Source organism: Copidosoma floridanum, unplaced genomic scaffold (assembly GCF_036245765.1).
Source record: "Copidosoma floridanum isolate Cflo_tuat_1 unplaced genomic scaffold, Cflo_Japanese_pri ptg000017l, whole genome shotgun sequence".
Taxonomy (NCBI): Eukaryota; Metazoa; Arthropoda; class Insecta; order Hymenoptera; family Encyrtidae; genus Copidosoma; species Copidosoma floridanum.
This window is the reverse complement of record NW_028321894.1, coordinates 846,430-860,918: the sequence shown is the minus strand read 5'-3', so window position 1 is coordinate 860,918 and position 14,489 is coordinate 846,430. Positions and strand designations below refer to the sequence as shown.

The following is a 14,489-nucleotide window of genomic DNA, read 5'->3' as shown; positions in this document are numbered from 1 at the left end:
ATCATTAAAAAAATTATTATAATGGTGACAAAGACGATGTTTCTGAAGATTATAGTATTGAAGATAATATTATTGCTCACGATTCTTAATGAATATTATTAATAACCATTATTATATAACTCTTAACAAACGTAGTAACATTATTACCCACGTAAATTAAAATACTTGTTGGTGTTACCATTAATATTATGATCAGGATCATTATTATGAGTATTACTATTATTGTCAAAAGATGGTGATGATTTTGATGATAATGACAATGATAACTATGACGATAGTTAAAGAACTATATGAATAACCATCATTATATGTTTCTTACCACTAGTAGTAACAAGATCAACCACATAAATTAAAAAAATCATTCTTGTTACGATCCACATGATTATAATTATTATTATTAAGATCATTATCATAAGCATCACTTTTGGCCTATTGGACCTTGGTCTTAACGGCTTAATAAATTAAAAAAAAAAAAAAAATTGATTACCACTATTATATTGTCGAACATTATTGCAACCATCAGCTCCGCAAACAATTACGATCATTATCATTATTTTAATTATCATTACAAACCTTATTAATGTTTTAATTATTATTGTTGTCATTATCATAATTTACGTTAATAACGACATCAGTATTTTTATCATCTTAATTTTCATCATCGTCATCATCATCATCAACATCATTATCATCATCATCATTTTCATCATTAACATTATCTTTATTATTATTATACTTATCAACATTATCATCATCATAATAATCAACATCACCATCATAATTATTATTATAACTATAGTCATTATTATCTGTTTATGATTATTAGAATTATTAACATCGTTATGAAAATGACTACCATTAGGACCACACACACTGAATAAAAATGCAATTATGAGTATTATTGTCATGATTAACAGCACCTTTATAATAATTGTAATTATCATTATCATCATCATCATCATCATCATCATCACCTTCGTCGATCCATCTTATTATATTTACTATGTTTATTATTTTTATCATCATTAAAAAAATTATTATAATGATGACAAAGACGATGTTTCTGATGATTATAGTATTGAAGATAATATTATTGCTGACAATTCTGAATGAATTTCATCAATAACCATTATTATATAACTTTTAACAAACGTAGTAACATTATTACCCACGTAAATTAAAATACTTGTTGGTGTTACCATTAATATTATGATCAGGATCATTATTATAAGTACTACTATTATTGTCAAAAGATGGTGATGATTTTGATGATAATGACAATGATAACTATGACGATAGTTAAAAAACTATATGAATAACCATCATTATATGTTTTTTACCACTAGTAGTAACAAGATCAACCACATAAATTAAAAAAATCATTCTTGTTACGATCCACATTATTATAATTATTTTTATTGAGATCATTATCTTAAGCATCACTTTTGGCCTATTGGACTTCGGTCTTAACGGCTTAATAAATTAAAAAAAAAAAAAAAATTGATTTCCACTATTATATTGTCGAACATTATTGCAACCATCATTATTGCTTTCCATCAGCTCCCCAAACAATCACGATCATTATCATTATTTTAATTATCATTACAAACCTTATCATCGTTTTAATTATTATTATTGTCAATATCATTATTATCGTTAATAACGACATCAGTATTTTTTTCATCTTAATTTTCATCATCGTCATCATCATCATCATCATCATAATCATCATCAATAACATCATCACCAATATCATCGTTATCATTATCATTATTATTATTATCGTCAACATCATTATTATAGTGGTCCTCATCCCATTTTTGTCATCCTTATAATTACCATGATTATCATCATCATCATTATGAATATAGGCATCATTATCTGTTTATTATCATTACATTAATCTCCATTGCTGTTATTACAATTAGTACCATCAGGACCATTGACTCCGAATAGAATCGCAATTATCAGTATTATTATTGGGATCATCAGACCATAATTGTCATCAAAATAATCATCATCACTATTATCATCTTCATCATCATCAATCATCATTATTATTATTATTATTTATATCATTATCATTATAAGTATCGTTATGATCATCTTCATTATTTTGATCATGATCTTCTTTATTATGACTATCACCATTATTAACATTATCATTTCCGCTATCATAATCACTTTTATTATGTTTATCATCCTTACCATTATTTTTATACCAAATACAACTATTAAAAAGGTCTTAAACGACGGTTATTGAAGTAGGAATTCTCGACATCATCATTCTTCACTATTACTATCATCTTATTATCATTATAACAACTGCAACTATCAGTAACATCTTTAACGACAAAAATTATAATCATATCTTTATTTACATCAATATTATTAACATCATCGGCATCAGCTTGTCATCATTATAATCATTTTGCTCATCTTCATCATCTTCATTACAATTGTCAATATTATCTGTTTATCAACATCATCATCATCCTGATTGTAGATGATTTCATTTCATGTGGTCAATCATGTTACTACTAGTGGTGAGAGTTATACAATGAAAGTTATTCATGATTTTGACATCGTCGTAATCATTATCATTATCCTCCTCATCATCATTTTTACAATTGTCAATATAACCTGTTTATTATTATCATCATTATCATCTTCATCATTATCATCGTTGTTCGTTATTATATTTCCTAACTTCATGATTTTTATTTTCATTATGAATATTATAATAAGGATGACGATGATAATGTTTTTGATAATTATAATAATAAAGACAATAATGTTGTTGACGATTGTTAATAAATTAAATTAATAACCATCAAAATATAACTTTTAACACTCAGAGTAACATTATTACTCTCCTAAATTAAAATCCTTATTGTTGTTACCATTGATATTGATATCAGGAACATTATTAAGAGCTTTACCATTATTGTCGATTAGAATCATCATTATCATCTTCACTATTTTCATTATAAGATTTAATATCGAAATCATTAACAACATAATTATCAATATAAATATAGAGAATACGTCTATCAGTAACATTAGTACCGAACAAAATCAAAATCATTATCAATCATTAAATCATCATGATTATCGTTATCCTCATCGTAGTCATCATCATTATCATCATCATTACCATGAGAAAGTCATGATTCATATTATCTTGATCATCATTAACGTCGTTCGACATTACCATATTTATTATCTTAATTTTTTTTTATTATTATCATAAATATTTGAATAGTGATGACGTTTATTATGATGGCAGTATTTTTGATGATGATGACATTTATAACTTTGACGAAGGTTAAAAAACTATTCAAATAACTATTATTTTATAACGCTTACCACTAGTAGAAACAAGATAACCTACAAAAATTGAAATTATTATCGTTGAATCAATTAATATTACAATCAATTCATTATTATCAGCATCATAATTGTCCTAGATTTTTATCATCATTCTTGTTTATATTAACATCATCACCATCATCATCATCAACATTAATATCATTACATTATCGTCGTCATTATTATCACAATTATGATCATTATAATCATCCTCAAAATTGTCATCATTATTACCTATTTATTTTAAATATAATAATCTTCATCATTGTTATAACAATGACGACGTTAAGGACCATGAACACCAAATAAAAATTTCGTTATTAGAATTAGTACTATGATCATCCGCATCATAATATTGTCATCGTCATCATCATCATGCATATAATCATCATCATCATTATTATTATCATCATCATTTTCATCATTAACATTATCTTTATTATTATTATACTTATCAACATTATCATCATCATGATAATCAACATCACCATCATGATTATTATTATAACTATAGTCATTATTATCTGTTTATGATGATTAGAATTATTAACATCGTTATGAAAATGGCTACCATTAGGACCACACACACTGAATAAAAATGCAATTATTAGTATTATTGTCATGATTAACAGCACCGTTATAATAATTATAATCATCATTATCTTCATCATCAGTATCATCATCATTCTTATTATCATCATCATTATTATCATCATAATGATCATCATCATCATCATCATCATCATCATCATCATCATCATCATCATCATCATCATCATCATCATCATCATCATCCTCATACTAATTGACTATATTATCTGTTTATCAACATCATTATTATCATCATCATCATCACCTTCGTCGATCCATCTTATTATATTTACTATGTTTATTATTTTTATCATCATTAAAAAAATTATTATAATGGTGACAAAGACGATGTTTCTGAAGATTATAGTATTGAAGATAATATTATTGCTCACGATTCTTAATGAATATTATTAATAACCATTATTATATAACTCTTAACAAACGTAGTAACATTATTACCCACGTAAATTAAAATACTTGTTGGTGTTACCATTAATATTATGATCAGGATCATTATTATGAGTATTACTATTATTGTCAAAAGATGGTGATGATTTTGATGATAATGACAATGATAACTATGACGATAGTTAAAGAACTATATGAATAACCATCATTATATGTTTCTTACCAATAGTAGTAACAAGATCAACCACATAAATTAAAAAAATCATTCTTGTTACGATCCACATGATTATAATTATTATTATTAAGATCATTATCATAAGCATCACTTTTGGCCTATTGGACTTCGGTCTTAACGGCTTAATAAATTTAAAAAAAAAAAAAAATTGATTACCACTATTATATTGTCGAACATTTTTGCAACCATCAGCTCCGCAAATAATTACGATCATTATCATTATTTTAATTATCATTACAAACCTTATTAACGTTTTAATTATTATTATTGTCATTATCATAATTTACGTTAATAACGACATCAGTATTTTTATCATCTTAATTTTCATCATCGTCATCATCATCATCAACATCATCATCATCATCATCATTATCATCATCATCATCATCATCATCATCATCATCACCTTCGTCGATCCATCTTATTATATTTACTATGTTTATTATTTTTATCATCATTAAAAAAATTATTATAATGATGACAAAGACGATGTTTCTGAAGATTATAGTATTGAAGATAATATTATTGCTGACGATTCTTAATGAATTTCATCAATAACCATTATTATATAACTCTTAACAAACGTAGTAACATTATTACCCACTTAAATTAAAATACTTGTTGGTGTTACCATTAATATTATGATCAGGATCATTATTATGAGTATACTATTATTGTCAAAAGATGGTGTTGATTTTGATGATAATGACAATGATAACTATGACGATAGTTAAAGAACTATATGAATAACCATCATTATATGTTTCTTACAACTAGTAGTAACAAGATCAACCACATAAATTAAAAAAATCATTCTTGTTACGATCCACATTATTATAATTATTATTATTAAGATCATTATATTAAGCATCACTTTTGGCCTATTGGACTTCGGTCTTAACGGCTTAATAAATTTAAAAAAAAAAAAAAATCGATTACCACTATTATATTGTCGAACATTATTGCAACCATCATTATTGCTTTCCATCAGCTCCGCAAACAATTACGATCATTATCATTATGTTAATTATCATTACAAACCTTATCATCGTTTTAATTATTATTATTGTCAATATCATTATTATCGACAATAACGACATCAGTATTTTTATCATCTTAAATTTCATCATCGTCATCATCATCATCTTCATCATAAGCATCATCAATAACATCATCACCAATATCATCGTTATCATTATCATTATTATTATTATCGTCAACATCATTATTATAGTCGTCCTCATCACATTTTTGTCATCCTTATAATTACCATGATCATCATCATCATCATTATGAATATAGTCATCATTATCTGTTTATTATCATTACATTAATCTCCATTGCCGTTATTACAATTAGTAACACCAGGACCATTGTCTCCGAATAGAATCGCAATTATCAGTATTATTATTGGGATCATCAGACCATAATTGTCATCAAAATAATCATCATCACTATTATCATCATCAGCATTATCGTCATCATCATCGTCATTATCATTATTGTCTTTATTATTGTCCCTATTATCATAATCATCATCATCATCAATCATCATTATTATTATTTTTATTTATATCATTATCATTATAAGTATCGTTATGATCATCTTCATTATTTTGGTCATGAGCTTCTTCATTATGACCATCACCATTATTAACATTATCATTTCCGCTATCATAATCACTTTCATTATGATTATCATTCTTACCATTATCTTTATACCAAATACAACTATTAAAAAGGTCTTAAACGACGGTTATTGAAGTAGGAATTCTCGACATCATCATTCTTCACTATTATTAGTATCATATTATTATCATTATAACGACTGCAACTATCAGTAACATCTTTAACGACAAAAATTATAATCATATCTATATTAACATCAATATTATTAACATCATCGGCATCATCACTGTTATCAACATGCTTGTCATCATTATAATCATCATGCTCATCTTTATCATCTTCATTACAATTGTCAATATTATCTGTTTATCATCATCATCATCATCCTAATTGTCGATGATTTATTTCATGTGGTCAATCATGTTACTACTAGTGGTAAGAGTTATACTATAAAAGTTATTCATGATTTTTGTCATCGTCGTAATTATTATTATTATCTTTCTCATTATTATCATTTTTATAATTGTCAATATTACCTGTTTATCATTATCATCATTATCATCTTCATCATTATCAACGTTGTTCGTTATTATATTTCCTAACTTCATGATTTTTGATTTCATTATAAATATTATAATAAGAATGACGATGATAATGTTTTTGATAATTATAATAATGAAGACTATAATGTTGTTGACGATTGTTAATAAATTAAATCAATAACGATCAAAATATAACTCTTAACACTCAGAGTAACATTATTACTCTCCTAAATTAAAATCCTTATTGTTGTTACCACTGATATTGATATCAGGATCATTATTAAGAGCGTTACTATTATTGTCGACCGTTGTTGCTTCCATTAGTAACATACTTCGCATATAATAACAATCATCATTATTATCATTATTATCATCATCAGCAACATCAAAATCGTTATATTATTATAATCATCGTTTGATCATTATAATTATTGTCATCATTATCTGTTTATTTAAATTTTAATTATCTTCAACATTGTTATTACACACACTTCTACTATCAGGACCATCGAATAATATCGTAATTACAACTATTATTATTATGATCATCAGCTTGATAATTATCATCATCACCATTATCATCAACATTATCACCATCACTATTTTGATTATCCTAATGAAGCATTACCATCATGATAAGTATAATCATCATTATTATGATCAATTATTACAAGCCTAGTCATTATTATTATTATCAACGGCATAATCAATATCATCATCATTATTTTGATTATCATCACCATCATCATCATGTTTATCATCATCGTTATCGTCCTGATTATCATCATCTTTGTCATTAGCATTATTATTATCATTATCACCGTCGTTTGCAATATGATATTTACCATCTTTATCATTTTTATCATCATCATAAATATTATAATAATTGCGATGATGATGTTTGTAACAATTATGATGATAATGATAGTTATGTCGTTGACGATAGTAATTGAATTATAAAATAACTATCATTATAAGACTTTTTTACTAGTAGAAATAATATTGTTCACATAAATGATTATCACCTTCGTTGTTACCATCAATTATGTTATCAGGATCATTATTATGAGCGTTACCATAATTGTCGATTATCTTCATCATCATCTTCTCTATTTTCTATATCAGATTTATAATCATAATCATTAACAACATAATTATCAATATAACAATAACGAATATGACTATTAGATGATGATGACAATTATAACTTTTGCGATGGTTAAAGAACTATAGAAATGACCCTTATTATTATTATAATATTGGCAATAATAATGTTGGTAATGATCATGATGATGACAATGATGTTGTCGACGACGATAATTTAATTATCTAATGACTATCATTATAAAACTCTCATTAGTAGTAGTCACAATGTTACTCACATAAATGAGAATAACCTTTGTTGTTACCATCAATATTATTATCAGGATTATCATGATTAGCATTATTATTATTGTCAGTCATTATTGCTACCATCAGTAACATTAACTTCTCATGTAATTACAATCAACATTATCATTATTGTTGTCATAATCAGCATAGTTATCAGCATAGTTATCATTATTATTATCGACAACATAATTATTATTACCATCATCATTACATTATTATCATTATCATCATCATCAAAATTATTTTAACCATAACCTTCATTATTACCAACATTTTCGCTATCATCAACAACATTATCTTTGTCGTCATCAGCATTATTATCATTATCTTTATAACATCCTCAATTATAAGAAACATTTTTTACGACAAAAACTGATATCATCATCAATAAATACATAATCATTGGCACCATAATCGACCTCATCATTATTATCATTATCATCATCATCATTATCACCATTATTGTAATCATCAACATCATTACCGTCATCACCATTATTATAATAACCACTACCATGAGTAACAAAAACACAGAAAAAAATTTGAATTATTTTTATCATAATTATTATCATGGTCTTCATCATCACCATCGTTGTCGCCCTGATCATCATTTCATTATAATTATTGTCATGATCGTTGTAATCATCATTATCAACTTGATCATCATCATCATCATTGTCGTCATTATTATAACCATTACCATTTTTAACATTATCATTTCCGCTATCGTAATCACTATTATTATCATTATCATGATCATTCCAACGATTATCTTTATACCTAATACAACTATTAAAAAGGTCTTAAACGACAATTATTGAAGTAGGAATTCTCGACATCATCATTCTTCACTATTATAAGTAACATCTTATTATTATTATAATGACTACAAATATCAGTAACACCTTGAACGATAAAAATTGTAATCATAATCTTTATTTACATCATTGTTATTAACATCATCGGCATCATCACTGTTATCAACATGCTTGTCCTCATTATAATCATCATGCTCATCTTTATCATCTTTATTATAATTGTCTATATTATCTGTTTATTATCATCATCATCATCCTGAATGTAGATGTTGTTATAACGATGATAAGGATAATTTTAATTATAATAATCAGGTAATAATGTCAATAATGTTAATGATGATGATGATGATGGTGATGATAAAATTGTGATGATAATAACGGTAAAAATGGCGTTGACATTAATAATAATGACATTATTGTCGTCATTATCACAATCATCGTCAACATTATGATTATCGTCATCTTCATTAAATAATTATTATCATAACCATTATTCTCATCATCAGATCATTATCGTCATCATTATCATTATTTTGATCATTATGATTATCGTCGTTATATGTTTATTATCATTATAATCGGTATTATTATGATAACAACAAGTACTATTGGTAACACTTTAAAAAATAGTAATTATCATCAAGACCATCTGGTTACACTTCTAGTAGCAACAATATTACTTACATAAATAATAATAATTACTTTAGTTGTTACCATCAATACTGTTAACGGGATCATCATAATGAGCGTTACCATTATTGTCGATTATAATCATCATTATCGTCTTCACTATTTTCATTATGAGATTTAAAATCAAAATCATTTACAACATAATTATCAATATAAATATAGAGAATACGTCTATCAGTAACATTAGTACCGAACAAAATCAACATCATTATCAATAATTAGATCATCATGATTATCGTAATCCTCATCGTAGTCATCATCATCATCATCATCATCATTACCATGAGAAAATCATGATTCATATTATCTTGATCTTCATCATCGTCATTCGACATTACCATATTTATTATCTTAATTATTTTTCATCATTATCATAAATATTTGAAAAGTGATGACGTTTATTATGATGGTAGTAATTTTGATGATGATGACATTGATAACTTTGACGACGGTTAAAAAACTATTTAAATAACTATTATTATATAACGCTTACCACTAGTAGAAGCAAGATAACCTACAAAAATTAAAATTATTTTCGTTGATTCAATTAATATTACAATTAGTTCATCATTATCAGCATCATAATTGTCCTGGATTTTTATCATCATTCTCGTTTGTATCAACATTATCACCATCATCATCATCATCATCATCGTTATCATCATCATCATCCTCATCATCATCATCATTATCATAATCATTATTATCATTATCATCATCATCATCATCATCATTGTTATCATCATTATTATCATCATAATTATCACCATTATCAGCACCAGAATCTTTATTATCTTTATCGTCTTTATTATTATTATGTACATCATCATCAAAATATTCGTCAGTGACATTGTCATTCACTTTCATCAAAATGATTACTTTCGTCATCATCATGATTATGATAAATATTATTATTATCATTATAATTATTATTATTATTATATCATCATTATTTTTATCATTATTATCATCAACATCATCATAAATGCTTGTTTGCAACACATTATCATAAACTTTATTCAGAGGAATCACCATCATCATCATCGTCAACGTTATAATTGTCATTATCATAATCATTATCATCGTGATAATTATCATAATTTTCATTATTATTATCACCATCACCATTATCATCATTAACATTATATTCTTTAATTTTATTAGAGACAATATAATTAATTTAAATAAAATTATTACCATTATTATCATCATCGGCGGAATTATTATTATCATCATCATTATAATCATCATAACCATCAGCATTAAAAAATGAGTCCTTTGAATAATGACATTATCATAGACTTTAATTTAATTCCTCAATATTATTATAATCATTATCGTTATGATACTCATCATTATTTATATTATCTTAACCATCACTATCATCAACGTTATTATCACCATTACTCTTATTATAATCATCATGATCATCACTATTATCATTATCACCAAATTCGTTATCGTTAGTATCATAATCAGCATTAGCAGTATCATCATTATCATTATTATTAATACTTTTATTAGTAACAATATTATAGACTTTGATTTAAAAAATCACGATTGTTGTCATTATTATTGTTATTATCATTGTCATTATTATCATCATAATAATTATAATTATCAATATCATTATCATTATTATCAGTATCATTAACAGCATTGTCATAATCATTGTCCTGATTATTATTATCTTCATTGTCATCATCTCCATCATCATTAATTTTCATATAATCACAATTATCATAAGCTTTGTGAGCATTCTGATCGACAATTTTATTAGAAACATTGTCATTGACTTTAATTAAAATTATTATTTCCATTATTATTATCATTATTATCATTATTATTATCAGCATCATAATTATAATCATCATCTTCAAAATTATAATTATCATGATTATCATCATCAAAATTATCATAATCATCATTATCATTATCAACAATAACATTAATACTTTTATCAGAGACATTATCATTGACTTTAATCTAAATAAACTTCGCGCTTGGTAAGCTCACACCCACTGAACTCATCAGTCGCGTCCATCCCTAAATCATCGCTTGGTAGGTCAACTAACTATTTTCTGACCAACCTACCTGGTCCCTACATTATCATCCGAATCATTCTTACGTGCTGGTGCTTCGACACTTACATCGTTACATTCATCGTACGCTCACTACATTTCTGGTCTAGGTGTGTGTCTCCATTTTAGGCTTACTGTTAGGCGTTTCTAAAACACACGAAAATTGCGGTTATGCGAAAATCCCATTAAGATTACGAATTGGTTTTGAGCATTGACGCAATAGGGGCAATAGGGGCATCGACAGTAACATGCGAAATTGTAAAAAAAATAGTGCCACGTCACAAAGTTATCATCCATACTTTTATCAGTAACATAATCATTGACTTTAATTGGAAGCATCACTTTTATCATCATCATCATGATCAACATCATTATCATCACCATCATCATAATTATCATCATCATGATCATTGTCATCATGATTATCATCATCATTATTATCTACATCATTATCATCATCATCATTATCAATATCATCATCATCAATTTGATCATCATCATCATTTCTATCGTCATCACCATTACCATCACCATCATTATTGTGAACATTAGCATCAGCATTATCATTATCATCATCATCATTACCATCATCAACATCAACATTATCGTCAATATTTTCATTAGTGACAATATTATTGATTTTAATTTAAATCATCTTTATCATTATCATTATCATTAGCATCATCATCATCATTGTCATTATCATCATCACTATCATCGTAATCAATATCATTATTTTTGGCATTAGCATCATCATCATTAACATTATAATCAGTACTTTTAAAGTATCATTATCATAGTTCTTAATCCAAATAATGACGATGATTATTATCATATTTTCAACCCCGGCCCCAATTCTGATGGTCTTTGCTACATCCATCGCAAGTATGGCGCTAGGGCTTTTCGCTGCAAGGGCAACTGCTCTTGGCCTAAGGCACAGGAAAACTAGGTTCTCCTCCTCGTGTGGAAGCTGTGAGCGAGGTTTCTTCTGGAGCAAGACGCTTCCATATCCGCGACATCTCGTCTGGTTTTCTTTTACTTGTTGATACAGGAGCAGAAATCTCCTTGCTGCCCAAGACTGATCCTTCAGCTATATTAACTGACTTTAAATTGTTCGCAGCCAATGATTCCGTAATCCACACTTACGGTGAGGTAGACCTCGCGCTTAATCTGCGCTTGAAACGCCGTTTCCCCTGGAAATTCCATCGTGCCGACGTTCCTAGCCCTATTTTGGGGGCAGACTTCCTGCACTTTTATGGTCTTATCGTTGACGTTTCGCGCCGCAGGCTCATTGACCCTCACTCGAACTTCTACTTAATTGGCTGTTTCAGAGAGGCCGACTCGCCCATAGTCAGTCTCTTTTCCTCTAGCTCTCGAATTTCTCAAATTCTTGCTGACTTCCCTAAAGTTACAGGTGAAAAACCTGCTCAGTTTATTACGGCTAAAGACGTTTTTCATCATATAGAAACTCACGGTCCACCGGTCACCGAACGCATGCGTCGTCTCGATCCCGAAAAATACCAAATAGCCAATGAGGAATTCGAGCAGCTTGTCAGAAATGGTACTTGCCGCTACTCCAAGAGCCCCTGGGCCAGCCCAATTCACATGGTGCGTAAGAAGGATGGCTCTTGGAGAATCTGCGGGGACTATCGCCGTCTAAACTCTCGCACGGTTCCCGATAAGTTCCCTATACCCTACCTACACAATTATTCTGTTCTCTTAGAGGGTAAAAAAGTCTTTTCAAAACTTGACCTTTACAGAACCTATTACCAGATCCCTATTGCGCCTACGGACATTATTAAGACTGCAGTCACGACCCCGTTTGGTTTGTTTGAGTATGTTTTCATGCCTTTTAGCCTCCGCAACGCGTCGCAGTCATTTCAAAGATATATCAATCAGGCTTTGGGTGATCTAAACTTTATTTTTGTTTATCTTGATGACATTTTAGTTTTCTCTTCCTCTCCTGAGGAACACGAGACTCATCTCAAGACGGTTTTTTAACGTCTCAAACAATTCGGCCTCCGCCTTAATCTAGCCAAATGCGAATTTCACAAATCAGAAATCGTTTTTCTTGGCCACCTCATCGATCAGAATGGCTCAAGGTCGTGCTAAGAGAAAACTCAGGCCATTGCCGATTTCCCCAGACCCAAGACGGTTCTCGAGCTCCGAAGGTTTTAGGGCCTTGTAAATTTTTATCGGCGCAGCCTTTCCAATGCTGCATCTGTTCATGCTCCTCACTATTCATTCACGCACGACTCCAAAAAAAACGATCGCCGGCTAATTGATTGGGCGGAAGAATTCATCAAGGCTTTCGAGGACACCAAAAATAGTCTTATTAACGCTTGTCATCTCGTGCATCCCTCTTCCACTGCTCCTACGCGTCTTGTAACCAATGCCTCAGACTTTGCCATGGGTGCAGCCCTCGAGCAGTGGACTGATGGAACTTGGCACCCTTTAGGGTTTTTCTCGCAAAAATTCTCTCCGGCTCAGTGCAAATATAGCGCTTATGATAAAGAACTCACTGCCATTTACACGTCCATAAAGTACTTAAAAATTTTCCTGAGGGTAGTTCTTTAAAATCGTCACTGACCATGAACCCCTGATTTATGCTTTCGCGCAAAAGGCTGACAAGGCATCTCCTCGTCAGTGTCGACAGCTGTGCTTCATCTCTCAATATTCCACAGAGATCGATCACTTACCCGGCACAGATAATATCGCAGCAATGTCGGGT

General features: G+C 28.6%; 1 protein-coding gene across 1 annotated transcript; it reads left to right on the top strand.

Moving 5' to 3' along the window:
- The first annotated feature begins 12,573 nt into the window (after positions 1–12,573).
- On the top strand, positions 12,574–13,673 carry LOC149374613 (uncharacterized). Its single transcript, XM_089592438.1, has 3 exons — positions 12,574–12,643; positions 12,699–13,484; positions 13,615–13,673. Exons 1-3 carry the CDS (start codon positions 12,574–12,576, stop codon positions 13,671–13,673), a joined length of 915 nt encoding a protein of 304 aa, XP_089448564.1.
- The last annotated feature ends 816 nt before the right edge of the window (positions 13,674–14,489 follow it).